Below are 24075 nucleotides of genomic sequence, written 5' to 3' on the forward strand. Positions count from 1 at the left end.
ATCATATTACCAAATTCACTTTAATCAAAGAATAATTTAACATCTTAGTGATATAATGACCGATATGGTTAGATTATAAAAATAAAATTTCTGTCGGAATTTATTGTGGGCATGAGGTTTGTTCCAATTTAAAGTTAAATCTGATTTTTACAGGATAAAATTCAGTAAAATTTAATTATAAGAAAATGAATGGAGGTTTTTCTTAATTATGTGAGTATATTGTACAGAAGTGTGATATTTGCAACGCATGTATATATTTGTGTTTCTTTTGCCTCTGTTCTCAATTTTGAGACAAGATACATAAAGATATCATGGTTATTAAAATATGTCATTTGCAAAACACATGGGCCACAAATCTTTGTGAGAGCAACAAGGGGTGCAAACAGTTTACGAACTGGACATATTGGAATGGAGACAGTATATATATATATGTTCGCCTTTGTTTTGCAACTCTCCTTCTCTATATTCATATTCTGTGAAGGATTACTTAAAGATGGAAGATAAGACAAGGATTACTTAAATATGTCATTTGCAAAACACATGGGCCACAAATCTTTGTGAGAGCAACAAGGGGTGCAAACAGTTTACGAACTGGACATATTGGAATGGAGACAGTATATATATATATATATATATATATATGTTACCCTTTGTTTTGCAACTCTCCTTCTCTATATTCATATTCTGTGAAGGATTACTTAAAGATGGAAGATAAGACAAGGTCCCATTATTTAATGCCAGTGTGCCACGTGGCGCTATCAAGTATAAAGTAACGTCGCGTCATCGATCTGATCTTCCGTTTGAAATTACAAAATCGAGGATGCAACGTACAGTAAGCTGTTGGATGACACGTTTGCTGGACCCGCGTCGGAAATTAGGACACGTGTTGATCCAACGCTGGTCACTAAAGCTCTATATATATGCATCATGCAACACAGCTCTTTTCATCAAAGCTTACCTTGTGTACTGTAAGAGTTTCCTCAACCATTCTATTGTTAGTAACCAATCAATTTTCTTCAAAGTAAGATCAATCAACTGAAAATGTCGTCTAAAGATCAGAGCAACAAAGCCGCCGAAGTCAAGGGTCAAACTCAGGTAAAACTATATCTATATATATGTATGTATATGTATATGTATATGTATATGTATATGTATATGTGTGTGTGTGTGCATGACATGTTGTATAATTCTTTAATGTGCATGACATGGTGATTCTTTGATTCTATGTGCATGCACATCTTGCATAGTACATGCACCGTGGTGAGAAGGTTTTTTTGATATATTAGTGGTTGTGACGTGTTATCATGGACATCCATTCAATGTTACCTGTAAAAATAATGTGTGGTGTAGAAGCCATACATTAATATCTCTATACACCCATATATGTTTTGATTTAATGTAATGGACTCTGTCTCTGTCAATGTCTGATTATGTAAGTTTAATAATGATTTTGTTAATACATGTAATAAACACAGGAGAAGGCCGGGCAGATGATGGACGCCACGAAGCAGAAGGCCCAAGAAGCCATAAACAAGGCCCAAGATACGGCCAAATTTGTAAAAGACAGAACCCTAGAGAGAAAGGACCAGACTGGAAGCTGCCTCTCTGAACAGACGGAGGCTGCCAAAGAGAAGACCTCGGAGATGAGCCAGGCTGCGAAGGAGAAGGCCTGCGGAGCGGCCCAGGCAACGAAGGAGAAGGGGGCGGAGATGGCGGAGACGGCCCGCGTGACAGCCCAATCCGGGAAGGATGAGACTGGAGGGATCCTGCAGAAGACACGGGAGCAAGTGACGAGCGTGGCCCAGGCAACGAAGGAGAAGGCGGCGGGGATGTCGGAGACGGTCTGCAAGACGGCCCAATCCGGGAAGGATGAGACTGGGGGGTTCCTGCAGAAGACAGGGGAGCAAGTGATGAGCGTGGCCCAAAGTACTGCTGATACTGTGAAGCGCACCTTGGGCATGGCTGGTACTGAGGGTGACAAAAAGGCCGACACCACCACCAGGAAGGAGTAGTAATTAATAAGTCACATGCCAAGACTGTTCTTCTTGTTGTTGTTCTTGGATGTTGTGTTAATGTTTCCTTTTTTTTAAGAAAAAAATAAAGTGAGCCTCATATATAGTTGAGGAATGCTTTGTTTAATTCCATTGTTCTAATGGAGGGGAGTGGGGCAAGATTGTAATTTGAACTTGTTATGGAATCCTTGCAATCAGGTGTTTCCCTTCCTTTCCTTTGTGGTGTAATACAATAATCTTCTTTAATCAATGTCTACCCCTGTTGTGTCATTGTGTGTGTGTGTGTGTTTTTGGTGAAGGCGCTTGAACGTACACTACTCTAGATAGATATGGCTTGTGGATTGTAAGGTGAAGATGCTTGTCAAGAATGGTGGTTAGGATATTATTTCATGAATCTAATGCCATTATACATTAAGAATGGTGGGAGGCAGCACCCTCTTGTGGAATAAATTGAGGGTACCCAACCGAACATATTACAGAATTTCTTGTCCACCCAGAATATATATATATATATATACATACACTTTTGGACGAATAGTCAACAGATAAGAAAATGAGGGGACCCAGTTTTGTAGAAACTTTTTTACCGACCTGACTCATGTACACCCACATGTTTTGATCAACCAGCTCTTAGGGAGCTGAGTCTACCAACAGGGTAACAAATATCTCATCGACAAATTATTAACAAGAAAAATGTGTAAAAGAGAGAGGATCAAAAAGGGTAGAGAGACGCCTTCAATTAGTAGTCTCAGTTACACACACACTGTCATGTTTTGAAACTGTGACAAGTTTCCAAAACATGACTCTCTTTCTGGAACACGGGAGTAAAATTGTAGATCCTAGATTTATGTTTGAGAGAGGACAATCAAAACTCCTTGTTCTGGGTTTGGTTTATATATATATATATATATATAGGAAAGATTCCTAAAATATGAACATTGTTAGGCAAGAGAAAACTGCTTCAATAGGCTCAAAAACAGCAGCACTGAAAAGTTATAGCTACTTAGCTCTAAATGGTCTTTTCTCAGTAGCATCAAAATGTGTCTTGCTTACAGGCAATATAACCAAAAAATTGGCGTAAAAAAAAGCAGGTGAGGTACGAAATATAGAATATTTATGCTTCCTCGTAAGCTCCTGATACTCGTAGATATATTGTTGCCTTTATTTTTGACTTGAGCTTTAGCAAAAGGGGCTTTGGATGGTGTTCTTGGGCGATTTTTGCAATGGAAAAAAACTCCAAATCGCGCATCTTCAGTACATATTCTTTCCCGAGTAGTTTACAACAACTCACTGTAGACATTCGATGCAGAATCCAGTTCTTAGATGTGCAACCAACCAGTCTTTAGTGGTCCATCAAATGTCCATGCCATCGCTTCCCTCAGTATCACCATCTTCGGTGAATGTATTTGGTTCGTCGTCTTCTTCATCAGACTCCATAGCATCTTCAGATTCCTGAGTGTCACTTTCATCCTTGTCCTCATAAATAACCGGCGTTATTGTGCCATTCTCGTCTAAACCATCGTCAAGAGTCTGTAGAGAGAAGTTTGCATTAATAAAAGAAATCACATCCACCAACTCAATTTACACATTAAGATATGACTCACCCCTGTATGAAGCAGGTCTATACAACTTGATAGTTGAAGAGCTGGATGAAATGTAGAAACTCTAGAATCTATGAGCTGCATGTGTGTCAGCAAATCCCATTAGACAACATGTAAACAAGGGGTTGTAAAAAAACAACATATTATAGGGTTATGATCATTCAATTGCATGTGCAATTTGATTGATGAAATTTAAGGTGCATCTGATTGTCCTCTAGAGGCCCCATATCATTTGTTAAAACAATAACGTCTTTGAAATCTATGGGGCAACCAATTGTCCTCTAGAGGCCCCATATAGTTTGTTAGAAGAATAACATCTTTTACATTGCATTTAATAAATGATGAAATAAGAGTTGCACAATTCAAAATCATCAGGCCAAAAAGATTAACATCTTCTTGATTTTCCAAATTTTGAAAGTAACCCAATAAATTACCCTTTTATTATTTACCAAAATTTGATTAATACTCATTTTGTAACATGAAATTCAAGAATAAAATATCAGCAGCCCTTGACCGCCTGGTCACAAACATGCTTTTTCTTGGCTATTGTTACATGCGTTCTTACTCTGCAAAAGCCTTTCAAGTCAAAGTTGTTTCTGTGACTATAGATGTAATCAACTGGTTGTTGGCATCATCACACACATAATATGCAAGTAAAAATATTTAATTTCACTTCTATTCAGATATTTTTCTCTGAGTCACATGTTCTGACCTGATACAAAGAATTGAGGGCAAGTAAAGAAGATTCCTGGGACAGTATTCCACTTGCACGTTGAAGAAGTAAACTTCTTAGCCAGGGAAGGGCACAAACCAGCACCGCACCCCTGTAATGGAAATTCATCAGCCACAAATTATTAACCCCAATAATCTAGACCTAGAAGTTTGAACCAAAATAATTGTGAACAAATTACCAAACACCAACAAGACAAAATTGAACACATCAAACTCTCTCAGCCAGTACTATTTCACATTGCAAATCCCTTATTAGGTTCAGTGTGGTCAGCAATAGTCCATGCTTATCAAGCATGAGTTAGCACTAAAAAACTTGATCAATGTTTTAAACAGATAGCTTATGTTATTATAGGGAAGGAAAATCCTTCAGGAACAATCTACTAATAGATTTTAAACAGGCAGGACAAGACAAGGTACCTTTTTATAAAGGGGAATGAATGCTGGCCACTTTGAAAAGTAAAATAGATCTTATGATCATTTCATTTTTTATTTTATTCTTTTCTGGCTGGATAACACGGTCACATAACACTGTATAGGATTTAGCAAGGCCCTTTGTTTGTCTGGCATCTTTCTTAAGTAACATTGCTACATACCTCAAACTGAAATTATACTTCTTTTGCACTGAAATAAATTCCAAAAGGGGGACATAGAGAATTAACAAGAAAGAGGAAATATTCCTACAACTCACCACCACCACCCCTCCAAATTCAAGGATTTCTCAAATCACGACCCAAAGTAGATATGAAGGCAGTTTACAAGATTGGTTCTATTTCATAGAAGATCAGAACCTAGTTTCTTACATTCTATTACATATTCAATTGTGAGTGGGAGCAACCACCACCTGGGCCATCAAATTCAAGGGTATCTCAAATAACGGCCAAAAGTTCACCCCATTTTTGTACATGGGAGCTGTTAGACATATAGACGACTTGTCATCCAAACAAAAGGTTCTTACAATTGGGTCCAATTTTAAGCCAATAACATTGCTCATATGATGTCCCACAATTTGTGACAATACTAATACCTCCAAGTTCCATTAAAATGCTAACCACAAAACAAATTCCTAGAAAAGTATTATGACAATTGTAGTTCTTTTCCAATTATTACTGATAATTTTAGCTGCTTTTAATTTATTAATTTTGTTATTTATATAGGTGGAACCATGAGGAATAAAAATATTTGAATCTTGCCCTTCTGATATTATTTCCAAAGAGAACTTTTGGCATGATTTTCAGCAAAATGTCCACTTCAGCAAATAGCCCAGTACTAGGTTGGCTTCGTAGTAAAAAAAATCTGCAAATGGACCTTTCGGCAATATTTCCAGGGAGAAATCTTTTAACAAAGCTTGGGTTCATAAAAGCACAAGACTAACAAAAGTTTGTAAATATAGTATTACCAATTGAAAATGTAATATAAAAAAAATAATGTTAAATACACTCAAACAGCATAGCATATATATATAACCAATTAAAAATTTTGTGCTTTACCTGGACTGGATAAAGTATATCAGAGACTCTAAAAGCTTGAGAATATCAGATGGATTTAACAGTGAGACTGAATTTGCAATTACCTGAAAACAGAGTATATCATGTTGATTAGCAGATAAAACAAGTGTCTAATATTAGGAGAATTGAACCTTAACATGATAAAACCCTAACTACGGACTGAGAAGGACCTTCTCATCTTGGGTATATAAGCAATTTAATAGAAGTGATCGATCATCAGCATGCAATGCCTGCTTAAGTAGAACATGAATTGAGTCTGCACTTGGCGGCTTTCTGTGCTGGGAAGATTCTTGCTTCTCGAGGCTCATAACATCGTTATTGTCTAGCAAATTTAAACTTGCAAGTTTTTCACCCATGGTTGGCTCATTTAAATCATCATCAACTTGAACTCCATCTGTAGTTTCTTGTATACCTATATCCAGTGCCACAAGCAGGTTATGCTTTAGAAGCAATTGAAAGTTCTCATTCTAGCAGTATTTTTCTTACAAAGGATATCACAAATATTGGAATATCAACCGTAAAAAATGCTACCTTTGGAATAACAATAAAATGATTGATCAGTTGACATGTAATACCTGAAGATAGACTCAACTAGATGATCTAACTTGTAAACAAATTAACCTAACTAATGCATCGGTCATCATCACACTTCAAGAAGAGCATTGAATTAAGTGTGAATATATAACTGAGATGATGTTGTTGACCACTTTGACAGGTATATCATTTTTTTTTTTTTTAAAAAAAAAAAAACAAGTTACTTTAAAAAAACAATTATTTACAATTCTAAATTGACAACGGGGAAAATATTAGACTAGCGAATTGAAAGCATCATCCGAATGTTTCTTGACCAAAGCAAAAGCCAGACCCTCAAACATTATCCAATGCAATCTATGAAACAAGATTATCTATAAGGGAGTCATTTATGTATCACGCATATCCTTATCAGATATTGATACTCTCGGATACTTATGCATGCACGACCTGGTACTTCCTAAGTTTATCCATATTTGAAAAAATATATATTTATTTCAGACATGTATACGATACTTCTCAAATCTCAGATACTCCAAGAGACATGTCTAACACGTCTTAAACATCAAAAGATCATTTCTAAATAATATCACAGTATAAGGCCATCTCTAATGCTAAAAGCTATTTTCACATGCCAAATCTATATTTTGACAGATGTTACAGTGTCAAAATGCAACATGCAAAATACTATTTTTTGACACAACTACCATTCTTTTTCAACTACCATTCCCACTAATCTTATTTGCATTAGTAATATTAATATTAGGCACATTCCAAGTCAAGTTGTAAACATTAGAAGAAAACTAAAATTAAACCTAATTAAAAAGAAGCAAAAATCTAAAATATGTGGTCAAAAAAGGACCAAAAAATAAATAAATAAATAAATATATATATATATATGTATAAATTTATATATTTGATTATATTATTATATAATTTTTTTTTTCTTTTTCAAAAATTTATATATTATATATATATATATATATATGTGTGTATATTATATAGTATATTTGATTATATTATTATTAAAAATATATATATTTTTAGGGCAAATCATTTCAGCCTCCCCAATCGCCTCCATCTCTATTCTCGTTCTCAACTCTGAAATTGCCCCCTCCTCTCTCTATCTCTGTGCAACTTCAAACTACAAAATCAACAAGAATCAGAAGTTCAAAACCTATATCTTTCAGTTTCCATCGCCCGCTGTTCCAATTCGGGTTCGCCGTTCGCAAGCTTCAGTTGCTGTCTCTCAACTCTCAAGCTTGCCCCTTCTCTCTCTGCAACTGCTAACTTATACGTATGGGTTTTGCTTTAATTTTTTTTCTAAATCAACTAATCAAGGTCTGTAATTCTTGTTTTGCAAACTAAATCCTATTTGGTGAAATTTTTTATGATCTTTTTTAAATATATATATATACACAATATGGGTTGGGGTAAATATATATATATACACAATATGGGTTGGGGGGGGGGGGGGGGTCGGTGTTGAAAGATATGGGTTTTGATTTTTTGAACAATCAGAAATGATATGCCGATATGGGTTCAGATATATACCCCCCCCCCAGGGGCGTTCTCTTTTTCTGAAATAGCAATAGCTATTTCTTGTGCTACAATAGGTATAAGTTTTGGCAAAGTTAAAATTTATCAGCCCATATAGCATTGCATTGGAGAAGGTTCATTTTTACCATCTCTTGCTATTTTTTAGAAATGGCAGCCCATATAGCATTGGATTGGAGATGCTCTAAGTGTTAGAAAAAGCATAACAAGGATTTAAACACTTATCCTGTATAATTAGTCCAAAGTCTATGTCCATGCAACATAACTCCCAACTTTTTCATGTGATTTTTAAAATTTTAAGCTAGAAAAACCAAATATTCAATATATCCCAAAAATTACTTGCTTGTTATAATTTTCAAAAGGTAATGTTAGTCGCGATATATGCATATAAATTATAACATGAAAAAATTATTATTTTGAATTTATATATAGATACCTATATATTCTAATTTTATATAGATGTACATGCATATCAGTGCATGATGTCTTTTTAAATATATCGTCGTGTACTGGCCATATATGCATCTTGTTTTTTAAGAATTTGGTTTACCATGGTGTCCAATCATGTCGTAACTATATCACACATCAATGTTCATGCTTAATAGGGTGCAATCATATTCTAATGTAGTTCAAGCAACACAATGAGTTCTTGATGAAAGAGATTTTGAACATCCATCTCCTGCTCCATCATTATAACACTTCAAAAGGTTCAGGATTGAAAGCCTTGTTATCAACTTATCATACGAATACACAGGATAGTATTAGAGAAAATCCATGATCAACAGTAAGCTCAGTCCAGTTACTTTACACCTTTTGTGCAGTTAAGAACTTTGTCAGCCAAGGTTTTATAACTAAGGACGACTGTGTAGCTCAGTCAGAAATCAGCTGAAGTAAGCATCAACTACTTATTTCTTCAATAGTTCTACATAAAAAATCATCATTTTTTTTTTTTTTTTGATAAGTAATAATATATTAGAAAAACGTTCAAAAGGAGAACGTGTCCCTAATACAAGAAAAAAGGTCTAAGGACCAATGGAATCCAAGAGATCAAAGAAATCATCAATCGAGGAACATGCACTTCCTCTTACATAAAAGAATAAAGAAAAAAGAATATGAATTTTTAAAGTAGTTAAAGACGATTCTTTTCCTTCAAATGATCTGTTATTCCTCTCACGCCACAAACACCACCAGACACAATGTGGAACAATCTTCCAATAATCTCGAGCTTGTTCTTTGACATGACACATTTTCCAAGCGTTAATCAATTGAGCGGAGTGCTTAGGCATTACCCAAAAAACACCAAACAAACTAAAAATAAAACTCCAACAATCAAACGCCACAGGACAATGCAAAAAAATGTGGTCCACGGATTCACTATCAGCTTTACATAAACAACACCAATTAACAATAATATTGCCTCTCTTTCTCAAATTGTCCAAAGTCAAAATCTTCCCCAATGTGGCAGTCCAAACAAATAATGCGATTCGAAGAGGAGCTTTAGAGCGCCAGACAGACTTCCAAGGGAACTCAGGACCAACGAAATTGGACAAACAAAAGAACAAAGAGTGAACACCAAATCGACCATGAGCTAAAGGAACCCACAGAATATCATCATACCCTCTGCCAATATCCTTCTGACTATACAACATATCCAAAAAAACACAAGCTTCCTCCATTTCCCAATCCTGAAAGGGCCGCCTAAACCGCACATCCCACGTAACTCCATTGTTATCAAGTTGATAACAATCAATCATGTAAACATGCTTATTGGCTGCAATACTGTAAAGCCTAGGAAAGGAGTGAGACAACAACTGATCGCCGCACCAAAGGTCCTCCCAAAAACGAACATGTCTGTCGTCTCGAACTTTGAATCTAATATGAGTGGAGAAAACATCCCAACCCTTCCGAATGAATTTCCACACACCAACGCCTCCCGTAATAGTGACTGGCTGTGTTACCTGGACTCGCCTATTCAGGCCGAAGTGTCCGTGTCGACACGACACGACACGGACACGGACACTGGATCTGAGTCGGATCCTTCATGGCGTCTACCGGACACGGCTGATAGATGACGAAAACTCAAACAAAGATGTTTGGGTTGGTACTTGTGAAGGATTGCGAACTTTTTTCATGCTTTATTTGTTAAATAGGTTGCCATTAATGAGATCAGAGAACTTACTGGTACAACAATGGCGGTTTGCTTCAAAAGTAGCGTCTTTCGAAGGTTAAAGAAGACTGAAGTGTACGCGCTTTGTTTGCACAAAATTTTGTAACGGCCGAGCGTGTTTTCACATTCTTACTAATGCTTTTAATACCCTTCAACGGTCACGATCATGCCACTTGTCAATTTGGATGTAAAAATATGGGAGAGTTTGGTCTTTTAACAAGGATAATGTTTTACAGCTGTAAAACACTATCTAAGCTATGAACAATTTACAACTGTACTGGGACAGCTGTATTATTTTATTTAAGTAATATCTATCGGTCAATCTTGAGCAATTTTTTTGACCTAACAGTTTGACTTTATAAATAAGGTAATATTATTATAATAGTTGTATTACCTTTTTTTTTTTTTTTTACAGTAAATCCATTCATTAAAAAAAAGAAACTGTACAAGGAAAGGCCTAGCCCAAAGGCAGCCCAGAAAAACAAAACTAAAACAGGCCCACATAGGAGCACATTGCAGTTGCATCCATAACTGTAAGAACAGGTACAAGTGCAACAACAGAGCAAAAAAAGAAAACCTGCATCACAAAAAAATAGAGCTGGGAAGGCTCCACGCTGCTATCTTTACATTTATATATTTATTCAATTTTTCATTAAAAATTTGAGGTCTAACATAAAAAAGGGTACATTTTTTTCTTTTCCTACAAATGTCCAAGTGTCCGTGTCCAACTTTTGGACACTTTTATTCCGTGTCCCCGTGTCCTATATGATAAATGGATTGATCCGACCTTTGGACACGCACCCGTGTCCGACATCCGCACCCGAGTCCAGGTAACATAGGTGACTGGAAGAGATGACCAGCCCCCACTCTCCTCACCAAAACGACAAGAGACAACTCTTCTCCACTGACGATGGCGTTCCCTTCCAAATCTCCATAACCACTTTCCCAAAAGAGCACGATTAAAAGGAACAATTTTTCGAATGCCTAACCCACTTAACCTCAACGGTTGGCAGACTTGATCCCAATTACGAAGATGATATTTAAACTCCTCTCCCCTGCCACGCCAGCGAAAATCCCTCTAAATTTTTTCAATCCTTTCAACAACAGAGCATGGAATTTGAAACAAAGATAAAAAAATAGGAAGGAAGGGATGAGAGAGTACCTTAATAAGTGTGATTTTCCCCCCCTTAGAAAGATACTGCTTTTTCCATCCTGCTAATCTTTTCTCATATCTATTAATCACTGGATCCCAATTCCCAACTCGAGTAGTAGAAACTCCCAAAGACAATCCTAAGTAAGTAAGAGGAAAAGAACCAACTCCACATCCGAAAACAGCAGCTAAGGAGGAAATATCTGGAACATCCCCCACTGGGACAAGTACACTCTTTCTGACATTAATCTTTAACCCAGAAACCGCTTGGAAGCAAGTGAGAGTGCACCTCAGATATCTGAGTTGAAAAACTTCAGCATCACAAAATACCAAAATATCATCAGCGAATAATAAATGGGAAATCTGCATCTGATGTTCAACATCTCTGCCAACTCTGAACCCTCTGATGTAGCCCAAATCTTCCGCTTTCCTCATTAACCTGCTCAAACCTTCCATGACAATGAGAAAAAGAAAAGACGATAATGGATCTCCTTGTCGCAGACCACGCGAGCTAGCAAAAAAACCCGCAAGTGAACCATTCACGAGAACAGAAAACATAACTGACGAGATACAAGTTTCAATCCATTTTATCCACCTATCACCAAACCCCATCCTCCGAAGCAGATACAAAACAAACTTCCAATTAACATGATCATAAGCTTTCTCAATATCAAGCTCACACAAAACGCCAGGAACCCCACTTCTTAATCTAGAATTAACACATTCCCCAACAATAAGAACAGAATCCAAAATCTGCCTTCCGCCAACAAAAGCATTCTGTGATTCTGAAATGAGACCATCCAAAACATTACTCATCCTGGAAACAAGAACCTTGGCAATAAGCTTATATAAACATCCAATTAAGCTAATTGGCCGATAGTCCTTAATATCAGAAGCACCGCCCTTCTTAGGAATAAGAGCAATAAAAGATGTGTTTAGAGATTTCTCAAATGTGCCATGATAATAAAACTCCTGAAAAGTGCCCATCACCTCAATACGCACCACCTCCCAACTCTCCTTAAGAAAGCGCATAGTGAACCCATCTGGCCCTGGAGCTTTGTCCCCGTTGCAACTGGAAAGTGCGTTAAGCACTTCCTCCTCCGTGAATGGAACTCAATTCTATCCCTATCCAATGCAGAAATAGAATTAAATGGAAGACCATCAAGAGTAGGTCTCCAATCCAAAGACTCAGTGTAAAGCTACTGATAAAAAGAAGCGATTCCCCCATGCACATCGCTCTCCCTCCACAATTCAAAACCATTAACCTGGATACGCCCGATATGATTACATCTTCTATGGGCACTGGCAAGTCTATGAAAGAATTTTGTATTTCGATCCCCATCTTTTAACCACAAAGCCCGAGACTTCTGGCACCACGAAATCTCCTCCATATTAGCAATCTCAGCAAAAATCGCTTGGCAAGAGGTTCTTTTAGAGCGTAAAGATTCTCCACTCTGTCCCACCTCGTCAAGACGATCAAGCTCAGCAATATCAGCAAGAACTCTATTCTCCTTCCATTCAAGATTCCCAAACACTTCTTTATTCCACCTTATTAACTCAGCTTTAAGAAACTGAAACTTTCTAGCTAACACATAACTAGCAGAGCCTGTGAAATTCGCTTTATCCCACCAAGACTGAACCTTCCCTTGAAAGCCCTCAGACCTAAGCCACATGTTTTCAAAACGAAAAGGAGTGCGTCTAGAACTCAAGCCACCATAATCTAAAACAAGAGGCACGTGATCAGATGTGACTCTAACCAATACAGCCTGAGAGACATCCGGAAAGTGCTCTTCCCATGCCCTAGAAATCAGGAATCTATCCAACCGGAAAAAAGTAACCGGTTCCCTACCATTAGACCAAGTAAAGACCGCTCCTTCCAATGGAATATCAATAAGGAAATTACTGTCAATAAATTCTGAAAACATGGTCATTTCTGAAGACCACCTGCCCCCTGTGGACCTCTCAAACGGGGTCCTCACAGAATTAAAATCCCCACCTAAGCACCAAGGCAACACCCATAAATCCTTCACATAACAAAGCTCTTCCCACAGGGCTGGTTTATCACTATCAGTAACAGGCCCATACACACCTGAAAACACCCACCTGAAATTGTCTTCCTCTATCTGAAACATACAAGACACAGAGAAAATGCCCTTCCAACAATTCAGACTTGACAACCATCTTCGATCCCACATAAGTAGAATACCACCTAAAGTGCCTGTTGCATTTAACACTTCCTAGTCCACAAACCAACCTCCCCAAAGACTCCTGACAATCTCAACAGTAATATCAGCCATCTTAGTTTCCAGTAAACAGACAACATGAGCACTCCACTTCCTCAAAGCAACCTTGACAACTCTTCTTCTTTTCGGATCATTAAGACCACGAACATTCCATGTTATAAGTCGTAGCTTCATTAAGAACCAAAAACAATCAATTCTCCTCCCCCCCATTTACCACTTCTGGTTCTACCCCTTTCTTTGGTCGTCCCATTCTTCCCGTCATAATTAACACAAGAAATCAGATTCTTCACTTCCTGTTCACCTTTCCGATGTGAATTTCTAGCTTTGACTTCTTTTGTGTCACGATTTGGTTCAGTACAACCATTTCCTGCAACAATTTCGTGAAGAATAGACAAGGTTTGCTAAGAAGGAACATCAACCACTCCTAACTGCAAATTCCCTTTTGTTTCCAAAGCATCAGCTTCTTTGGATGGGGTTGGCAAAATCTCCTCATGCTCAGATGGTAAACTGCTCAACCCTTCAACCGCAGCAAAGAGCCGAAGCTCTTTAAGCAAAGCTACAGCTGAGTCGTTATTCAATTTGAAATGCAGATCTTTCCCAACGCAAACTGTCACTCCATTGAAAAAACCCATACTCCCAGTTGTGACCTTTGAGACATCCAATTTTGACCCATCACGCCATAGACTTGAAGTCCCAATAATACTTCTCTATTGATTTGATACATCCTCCACAACATTCCTTATCTCTCCACCCGAAGAAGAAGAGGTAGAAAGAGCGTTTAAAGGAAGATCAGAACACAAACCTGGAGAAAAAAAGTGAGATCGTGCAACCCATTTTTGTTTCTCAGTCCGAGTCCACCGAGATCCATGGTGACCGACGTTCATTGTTTTCCTCTTAGGTTTCAACAAATGAGTTGAAGTCTTAGAATGGACTTGTGAATCTTTAGGGCCAAGATCAGTAATTGGAAAAGAGATAAGTAACGAATTAGGCCCTTTACGAACCCTTCTTTTAGGCCCAGACCTAATAGGCCCAACCTGAAGCTGCCCACTTTGACCAAATCTAAGTGGCCCTTTCTGTACCCGTCGATTAGGCCCAGAACCCAAATTCGCTCTGTTGGATTTAGAGAGCCCATGATTGAAACCAGGCCCAGTCCTCCTGGCCTGTCTCTTATGGACCAACACTCCGCCTTTCTCAGCCCGAAGCAAATCTTCCCCTACCTTATCATCAAAATATAAGGATAAAGCCGAATTTGAAGGGGCATCTCGTCGGTCACCACGTGTACACCAGCGTTGCTCATCAACGACGCATTTGGCCGGCGCGTGGAACTCACTTTGTCGTCTACCTCCAATAAACTTTATAGCTTGCTGAGTTTCGCGATCCTTCAGCCACTGCTGAATTTCTAGAATCCCTTCTTTTCCTTTACTAAGAATCTCGTTCCATTTCTCTTTCGACATAAGATGAGATCCATCACTGCCTTCAAGGCTCTCCGTTGAAGGAACAAGCTCCGGCGAAATTTCTTCCCAAATCGCAACCTTATAACAGAAAGTGTCATCATTAATAAACACGAACTTCGGACAATCAGGACCGGATCGCACTATTATCCGAACGCTTTTAGCATCCCTAGTCTCATCCGCATCAGATCTGACGAACCCACCGCAAAGTTTTCCCACTTCGGCGAACAAAGCATGACACCAGAGATGCAATGGGAGACCAAACAACCGGATCTGCTTGAGACCTTGATCACTGAGAACGCCACAACATCCAACACGAAAGGACCACAAGTCGATCCTCAAAGTTGCAAAACCCCACTATCGTCGCCCTTCTTTCAACACACGTTTGGCCTCTGCCTGAGAAGGAAATCGGAAGAGAAGCAATGAGTCGGATAACGGTGATACCCCACTCCACAGGTCGTATTCCAAGCCCGCTGTCACGCCCCGCCTATGGAGGTTGTGCCACGCAGGCGACACGCAGACGCTGAGGAGGACGCTGCATGGCATGGGAGTTTTTAGAGTCTTCCGGAATAGTCTAGAGTTATGTGGAAGATTCTAGATATGTGTAGAAATGTGTAGAAGTGTGTGGAAGGTTCTAGAGTTCTCCAGAGTTGTGTGGAGTAGTATGGAGAATTCTAGAATGTTGTAGATACTAGTAGATAAGTATGGAAGTGTGAAGAAGGTGAAAGAAGATTCTAGATAATCAATCTCCACCGTTGGTTAGAATGCATCCTAACCGTCTATTAGGGATGGGGATGCCTATAAATAGAGGTAGGACTTCATTTTGTAGGGAATAAGTCCTAGAGTGAGTCTTGAGAGCCTTGTAGAGAGCTTGAGTGTTAGCCTTGTACAAAGCATTCTTTGAAGTAATAGAAGTGTTCTTTCCTTGCCTACTTAAGTGCCTTAGTGTGTGTGAGTGTGCAAGCCTAAGTGAGGAGAGGGCGAGGGCAACTACAACACTAGCAAGCGCAGGAGGGGAGTGTGTTGGCTAAGGTGTGCATGGGAGTTAGGCTGACCAAGTACTTGCGAGAGAAAAAGCAACGTCTTGGTGCCGCATGGGAGCAGCTAGAGTGGTGCTGAAACTCTAAGCCCGTGACAGTTGGTATCAGAGCCAGGTTCATCAAGGGAGCTTTGTTGGAGTAGACATGGCTAGCGGAGGAGACCACCAAGTCCGCATCTTAGAGCAGAGCTTGGAGGAGAAGCTTGCCACACACTTGGTCTACACGGAGACTAAGTTTAATAGGCTCGAGAGAAGGATGGCGGAGCTCTACGAGCTGATTGATGGCATCGCCAACAAGGCGCAAGAGAAGGAAAGGGACTTGCATGATCTGGTAGACGACTTGCGCGTGGAGATTGCCGAGTGCAAGAAGGAGTTCTCCCAGGCGCGCGAGGTCGTGGTGAAGCCAAGGAAGAAGAAGGTGCCGGAGCCCAAGGAGTACGATGGGGCGAGGAATGCGTGCCAGATTGACAACTTCTTCTGGCACATGGAGCGGTACTTCGAGTGCATGGAGATCGAGGATGATGAGGAGAAGGTGCAGACAGGCACTATGTACCTCACAGACACCGCCGCTCTATGGTGGAGGCAGCGCTTCACCGGTAGGGGCGCAAGAGCAGTTGATACATGGGAGGAGTTCAAAAGGCAGCTCAAGAGGCAGTTCTACCCTGAGTGCGTTGAGGACCTCGCCATGATCAACCTAAGGCACCTGAAGCAGAAGGGCAGCATACGGGAGTATGTGAAGGAGTACTCCAACTTGATGCTGGAGATCCCAGAGATGCCGGAGCGGCAACGCGTGTGCTTGTTCATTGATGGGTTGCAGTCTTGGGTAGCCACAGAGCTGAGAAGGAGGGAGCCTAGAGACTTGGCATCCGCAATGGCTATAGCGGAGCGCCTTAAAGACTTTAGGCGTGATGACAAGAGGGCCACGTCTCCCAGGAGGGACCACGGCAAAGGTGAGGGAGACCGTCGCTTCAAGAAAAAGGGCTCGCCCAAGTCAAGTGATGATGAGCACAGCGATGAGGAGAGACGCCTACGCCATGATAAGGGCAAGGACCATGGAGAGAGATCTAAGGCTAGTGGCAATGGGGAGCGCCGCGATAAGGGCAAGTGGGAACCGAAGTGCTACTTGTGCGAAGGGCCGCACATATTGCGACACTGCCCCAACAAGAAGACCATGAGCGCCCTTGTGAAGGATAAGGGCAAGGGCAAGGGCAAGGTGGACGATGCGGGCAGCGATGAAGATAAGTGCATGGGGGCTATGCAGATGCTGAGTAGCATGTAGCATGGCGCATGACACCAAGAAGAAGGGCAAGGCAAAGAAGGTAGCTAGGGTGCGCTATGTGGATGCGCAGGTTGGTGGCAAAGCCGTGCAAGCGTTGGTGGACACGGGCGCCACACACAACTTCATTACCCCAGAGGAGGCGCAACAACTTGGCTTGGAGATGCGCAAGACGGAGGGCTGGATCAAGGCCGTCAACTCCGAAGAGGCACGCGTGAGTAGAGTGTGCAAGGAGGTGGAGCTATACATGCAAGGATGGAAGGGCAAGGCCGACTTCCAGGTTGCGGAGATGGACGACCACGACATGGTGCTCGGGCTGGAGTTCATGGATAGGAACAACGCCGCGCCACTACCATGCCTTGGTGCGTTGATGATACTTGGAGGCGAGGAAGGTAAGGCCGCATGCATGGTGCCGCTCGTGGGCAGGAAGGAGAGTCTAGAGGTGGCAATCAACACGATGGAGCTCGTGAGGACCTCACATCTCCCAAAGGGCGCGCGTACATTTGGGCCAAGGACTTATGCGCAAGTACTGATAACCTGCGAGAGGCTGGGTCAGCTGAAGAAACCGTGACGAGGGCGTCACGGAAATAGGTGGGGGAGAATGTCACGCCCCGCCTATAGAGGTTGTGCCACGCAGGCGACACGCAGACGCTGAGGAGGACGCTGCATGGCATGGGAGTTTCTAGAGTCTCCGGAATAGTCTAGAGTTATGTGGAAGATTCTAGATATGTGTAGAAGTGTGTGGAAGGTTCTAGAGTTCTCCAGAGTTGTGTGGAATAGTATGGAGAATTCTAGAATGTTGTAGATACTAGTAGATAAGTATGGAAGTGTGAAGAAGGTGGGAGAAGATTCTAGATAATCAATCTCCACCGTTGGTTAGAATGCATCCTAGCCGTCTATTAGGGATGGGGATGCCTATAAATAGAGGTAGGACTTCATTTTGTAGGGAATAAGTCCTAGAGTGAGTCTTGAGATCCTTGTAGAGAGCTTGAGTGTTAGCCTTGTACAAAGCATTCTTTGAAGTAATAGAAGTGTTCTTTCCTTGCCAACTTAAGTGCCTTAGTGTGTGTGAGTGTGCAAGCCTAAGTGAGGAGAGGGTGAGGGCAACTACAACACTAGTAAGCGCAGGAGGGGAGTGTGTTGGCTAAGGTGTGCATGGGAGTTAGGCTGACCAAGTACTTGCGAGAGTAAAAGCAACGTCTTGGTGCCGCACGGGAGCAGCTAGAGTGGTGCTGAAACTCTAAGCCCGTGACACCGCGCTGCCCATTCTTTCACGCGATCACAACTCCCCACTTCCTTGTCAAATCTTCTGACCAAACAGGAGAAGAGAACAGACTTCCTTCCTCCGACAGACTCCCCGTCGATGTACAACGACGGTACTCGGTGAGGAACTGCCGACTTCACTTCCCCACCAAGCGAAATCCGTGGTACTCTTGCAATTTCCAGAAAGGATTTCATCCCAATCGAACAAAGCATAAATCGCCTAACAAATCGCCCCTAGTGTGGTGAAATCGCACATAGTGACGTCATCATAATGTATTTTTAACAAATCGCACATAGTGAAATCATCATTTTTTAAAAATAAAAAATATTTATCTTTTACAAAGTTGAATTAATTTTAAAATACATGACGTGAAAAATTGCACATTGAAAAGGAAGCTGAAGCTAGGTTTCTAGAGTAATTATGCTTAAAACTTGAAGGCATGTTCATCAATAGACAACACAAGCAAATGACATTCTTTTAAAGGTGTCGCCAAATGAACAAGACACAAATCAACTAACTGAGATCTTAACACATAATCATAGCACAATATAAAAACATTTAATTATGCTTACCATTACCAACTGGATTTTCTGTATCTGCAAGACCCAGATCAGATGCTGTACGTTTCTTTTTTGTTTTTTTGTTTTGGATTGGTGCAGCTACTGCTTCTAACTCCAATATGTTTAAGCCTGTAAAGAAGATTTCTTCAGGACTTCAAAACCATTAGAAAGAAATACTCCAACAAAGCACGTAATATATATAGTTTTGCACATATATTAGATGAAAGAAATCAACTTTGCCTTTAAAACATTTACCCATGTAGTCGAACATTGATCATCTGTAGTTCTAATAGGTGTTTAAACTCCTTTAAGAGAAAAATGAGTGTTGAATTTGTGCATTATAAACAGAGAGAACTGATTTTCAACATTGAATCTATTTTTAAGCCAGAACTTTAGAAAACAAGAAAGAATTCTTAATTTCAGTGACAATTGAAAAGTGAAATAAGAAAGAAGTTGAAAACAAAATTTCAGTCAGCACTCCAGATAGACAACACCTTAAAATCAGATTACATAAAGCCACTAGAAGTCAAGATGGAAGCAAATAAAATAAATCAGGAAAAGATAACTCTTAAAAGAGAAAAATAAATAAATAAATAACAAAAAAAATAAACCAACAAAAACCAAAAGCAATAATGAAGTGTGAAAAAAAAAATAATAAAGAAAAGAAAAGAAAAGAAAACTTGCTAGCTTTACCCAGGAAAATAACAAAAAAATAAATAATAAATAAAAAAAATTGTTAGCTTTTTATCTGCCAGTGCGAGGCTGCCAGCTAGCAAGGAAAAAGAACTTCTGGCACACCTTTTTCTGCAAGAACCCCGTCTTCTTGAACGCCCTGAGCAGTAGATTTTCTTGTCTCATCTCTGGCAGCTAGAACAATGTCCTCCCCTGGATTATTAATTTCCAAGAAACTGAACTGTGGTGAATCTAAGGAACCATAGGCAAAAAGGGCTTTCACTCGTCCATCCGCCTCAATATCATGTAATCTAGCAGCAATAAAGGAAGTGCCACTTTTTCTGGTACTTCCACTATTCTGCAGGTCTGTTTCAGCTTTGTTAGTTTTAAAAATCACCCTAGTTGGATTTATTTCCTCCGGAGAGATATTCTCCAAATTCCACACATAAGCTATACCAGACTCTGAAACTGAGAGGACAACTAAACCATCTTCTCTACTGCAACCATTCTTGCATTCAAGAATAATTGGCGGATGTCTCATGGAAAGAACATGTCCTTTGCTTACCGCCTTGGTACTCAAATCATACTTCCACAATTGAAGATGTTTCACATTAGATTCTGATGTAATGATGGACTTGGCTTCATCAGCTATAGAAATGTACTGCACAGGACCCTGTAATAATAAAAAAATTAAAACTATTTTATTCTTTAAGCATTTACAGAGTGATATTCAAAATATGTGATAGTCTAGGTAACTTGCCATATCAGTAGAGAACTTCAGCAGCTCTTTCCCATTTTCCCAACTTAAAACTCGTATCTTAGAACCGGCTACAGCTAAAAATTTCTCATCTGCCATAATAAAATAAGAGATAATGTAACAAACAAAAAACACTAGGTTGATGATGCGGAAGAATAAAGATATAACTACTCACCACAAGAACAAACTGAAGAAGATATAAGGGTCTTCGAAACTTTTAACTCCCTTACGCATGCTCCAGTTTCTGAATTCATCTCAGATGCTATTCCATTAGTACCAACTGTATAAAGACTTCGGCCTCTATTTGCAAACGATAGACCAGCAATGCCACTATATAGAGAAACAAAATGAGAGTTATATAACGCAAACAAGCGATGTATTATAGTCATGATGTCAAATTAACTAGTCATACATGTATGCTGCACATGGCTAAAAATTGGGAACACTAACAACTTTCTCTAGGAAGAAAATTCACATGCCCCATAAAACCAAGAAGTTTACCCAAATCAATGAACAAAAGTAGAAGAAGAGGTCTAACATATGCCATTGCTCTAACTATTACCAAAGAATCTAAGATAATTTATATATACATCAATACATCTTCCAATAAAGGAAAAACTATACAGTATAGAAATAGCAAATAGATCAACTCGTGAGGTTAAATCCCCAATTATCAAATAAGCTAGCTGAACTAGTTAAACCCTTGCACCATGATTTTCTTAACACGAGAAGTTCCAGATCACCACCTATTCAAAAGAATAATATCCATGAAAATGCGTTTAAATATTATATACACAATGGAATGGACAAAAATTGATTGCAGCCCCATTCAATCTATCCTGACTTATAACTTGATTCAATGAATATGCTATGAACAATAAACATAGACCAGTGAGATCAGTTGTTGACATGGGAGATCTTAGCATAAATAATTGAATGATGGGCTTTATCCTTGCCTATAGTACCTATTGACACATATGCAACGCCATCCACATGACCTACCTGACTGATATTTTCATTTTTCCAGATAAGAAGTAAAAAAACTCACCCAGGATGGCTTCCAGTAGATCTCCACTTCCTCTCACCAGTGAAAACATTAATGGCCAAAATTTCCCCAGTTTTTGTGCCAAGAGCTAATAAGAAAGTAGCACCTTCTCTTCTGCGCTAAAAGATTGAGAAAGAAACAAACAACCCAAATATCACATAACCATCATGAAGGAATTTCTAAGCGTCCAAAAGAGAAATGATGAAACACTCTTAAAGGATTTCTCGGAGAGTTTGAGACCACCTTCTTCCCTAAAAAACTACACGCCATTCGAGAAAAACTAATATCAGAATCCCCATCTGACTGCTTCCACTCTGCCAGTAGACTTCCATTACTTGTATTCCAGATCTGTAAATCGAGAAATTAGGTATTTCAATGTATCAGGATAAAAGCACAAAAATACTTATAAACATAAAATACAGCAATAATTGACGAAGAAATGCTGGGAAAATAGTCTCAAGCAATAATTGCTCTTAGGAGGAAAGAGAAAAAAGAAGCTGGTTTGAGATTTATGCAAAACTTCAAGCAACAATTTTAAACCTTTTAATTACCGGGAAAAAAAAATAATAATAATTAAACCTTCTATGTAAATTTCTCCAACTTTATTATACATCCAGAGAAAAAAATAATAATGTTGAGCAAAATTGAAAATAAAAAGCAGTTCTAGAATAACTATATATCAATTTTGAAGTTATTGTTTACAATATGCAACATATATACACAGACAAATATATTAACATTTGCGATTAATTGTTGACAATTGCCAAAATGATATTAATACAGGGTGCCAAATAACATTAAGACTAAATTTCAAATCCAGCCTAAAGGAGAAAATATTTTTAAGGATAGATTGAAGCAATTGAGACGGACCATTTGACTTAGTTCTCAACATATTTTAAGAAAAAAAAAATGTAAGGAATTACAAAATTTGTAAGTGCAGAAGTAGCAATTCAAATACTTTTGGATTAGTTCAAGCAGAAACCTGGAGAAAACGAGAAAGAACAAACCTAATTCACTACTAAAATGGCAAATAGCAATTAGCGATACACATCACTATGAATACCTATTCAATCCTATTCAATTTCTCTTAGAATGAAATTATGTATATATGCAAATATAGAGAGAGAACGAGGGATTACTTTGACGACTCCGTTTGAGGATAAAATGGCGAGATGGTCACCTTCAGGAGTGAAAGATGTTAGGAAAGATTTCAGTTTCATTCTCGCCATAACCAAAAAAGATTAATACCCAAAATCAGCTGATTAGAGAGAGAAAGTAGAGAGAGGAGTTTAACACGAAGAAGAGCTGCGGAGGGTTGAAGACGACACAGACGCTCCCTCCGCAAGGGTTTTGGGTTTTGTACTGTAATAAGGTAAATTGCAACGACATCCCTCATCTTTAGAAAAATTACACAAATAAACTTACCTTGTTGGTGTCAACTGTCAACGTTGATGACTTTCTTGCCCTTATTACGAGTCGTCGAGTACTGCGTACGGACCACAGACGGACGTATAACAATATCTTTAATATAAAATGTTATATTTTCATATTAAATTTATATTTTAATGGGAGTTATAATTTCAAAATATATTAATATTATAGTTTTACAATTAGGTATTTCATTCAAAATGTTATTTTTTTACGTAACAATCATTTCATATTTTTAGAGCTTATTAGAATGCCTAATTTTTATTTTAATAACTTTTGACAATTTTAAAATATAAAAAATCTTTAAGAATTCATTAAAAAAATTTTTTTCATCCACTTATCATATTTTGAGTTTAGAAAGTTATTGGAGATACAATAACGTATACAACCAACTCAATTGCTTGGAGCCACCTTATTTCTCGGTTATTGCACATGAAATAAAGGGTCTGCACGGTCTATTGGTTGAATATGGGTGCTCTAATAATACTAATATACAACCATATATATATATATATATATATATATATATATATATATATATAAATCTTCAATTTATGAGCCAAAAAAAAAATCTCAGCCCAATCACTCACAAGCCACTTGCTTCCTTGCCAATTGTGGTTTATAGGAGGCTTTTGAGGATCGAGGTGTCCGAATTCAAATTTCCTATTTTTTTTTATTTAAATTATTTTCACTATAACATATGTTTTATTAAATATAAATATATATTATTAAACACACGAGAATTGATATACAACAAATTACTAACGGTACTAGTCGTCTAACGGTATCAGTTTCTTACTTTTCAAAAAAATAACAGAAATTCAAGTCTTATAAGAAATTAGTGCTTGTGGTACCAACTAGAAAAAAAAAAAATTTGATATAAGTGTGTGTGAATATCAACTAAAAAAAATAATTAATATAAGTGTGTGTGAGTTTTAACTAGAAAAAACAATTGATATACAACAAATTTAGCAAACTTGCAAAATTCACAAATTATGAATATTTGTACATCTGTAAAATTTTATTAATATATATTTGATATATATATATGTATACAAATACGAAATTTGATATACACATATATA

General features: G+C 38.6%; 2 protein-coding genes across 2 annotated transcripts; one reads left to right on the top strand and one right to left on the bottom strand.

Annotated features, from left to right (window-relative positions):
- Positions 1–935: 935 nt before the first annotated feature.
- Positions 936–2282, top strand: LOC132284159 (late embryogenesis abundant protein Dc3-like). Its single transcript, XM_059786234.1, has 2 exons — positions 936–1095; positions 1476–2282. Exons 1-2 carry the CDS (start codon positions 1042–1044, stop codon positions 2010–2012), a joined length of 591 nt encoding a protein of 196 aa, XP_059642217.1. The 5' UTR covers positions 936–1041; the 3' UTR covers positions 2013–2282.
- Positions 2283–2960: 678 nt separating this feature from the next.
- Positions 2961–22933, bottom strand: LOC132283853 (uncharacterized). Its single transcript, XM_059785885.1, has 12 exons — positions 22702–22933; positions 21806–21910; positions 21566–21681; positions 20693–20847; positions 20521–20609; positions 19887–20433; positions 19101–19217; positions 6021–6262; positions 5833–5915; positions 4326–4437; positions 3617–3691; positions 2961–3542 (listed from the first exon to the last, which is right to left on the bottom strand). The coding sequence occupies exons 1-12, from the start codon at positions 22789–22791 to the stop codon at positions 3366–3368; spliced, it is 1908 nt and encodes a 635-aa protein (XP_059641868.1). The 5' UTR covers positions 22792–22933; the 3' UTR covers positions 2961–3365.
- Between the last annotated feature and the right edge of the window lie 1142 nt (positions 22934–24075).

Source organism: Cornus florida, unplaced genomic scaffold (genome assembly GCF_030987335.1).
Source record: "Cornus florida cultivar Cherokee Brave unplaced genomic scaffold, ASM3098733v1 CherokeeBrave_3.0.0_Hap2_Chr11, whole genome shotgun sequence".
Taxonomy (NCBI): domain Eukaryota; kingdom Viridiplantae; phylum Streptophyta; class Magnoliopsida; order Cornales; family Cornaceae; genus Cornus; species Cornus florida.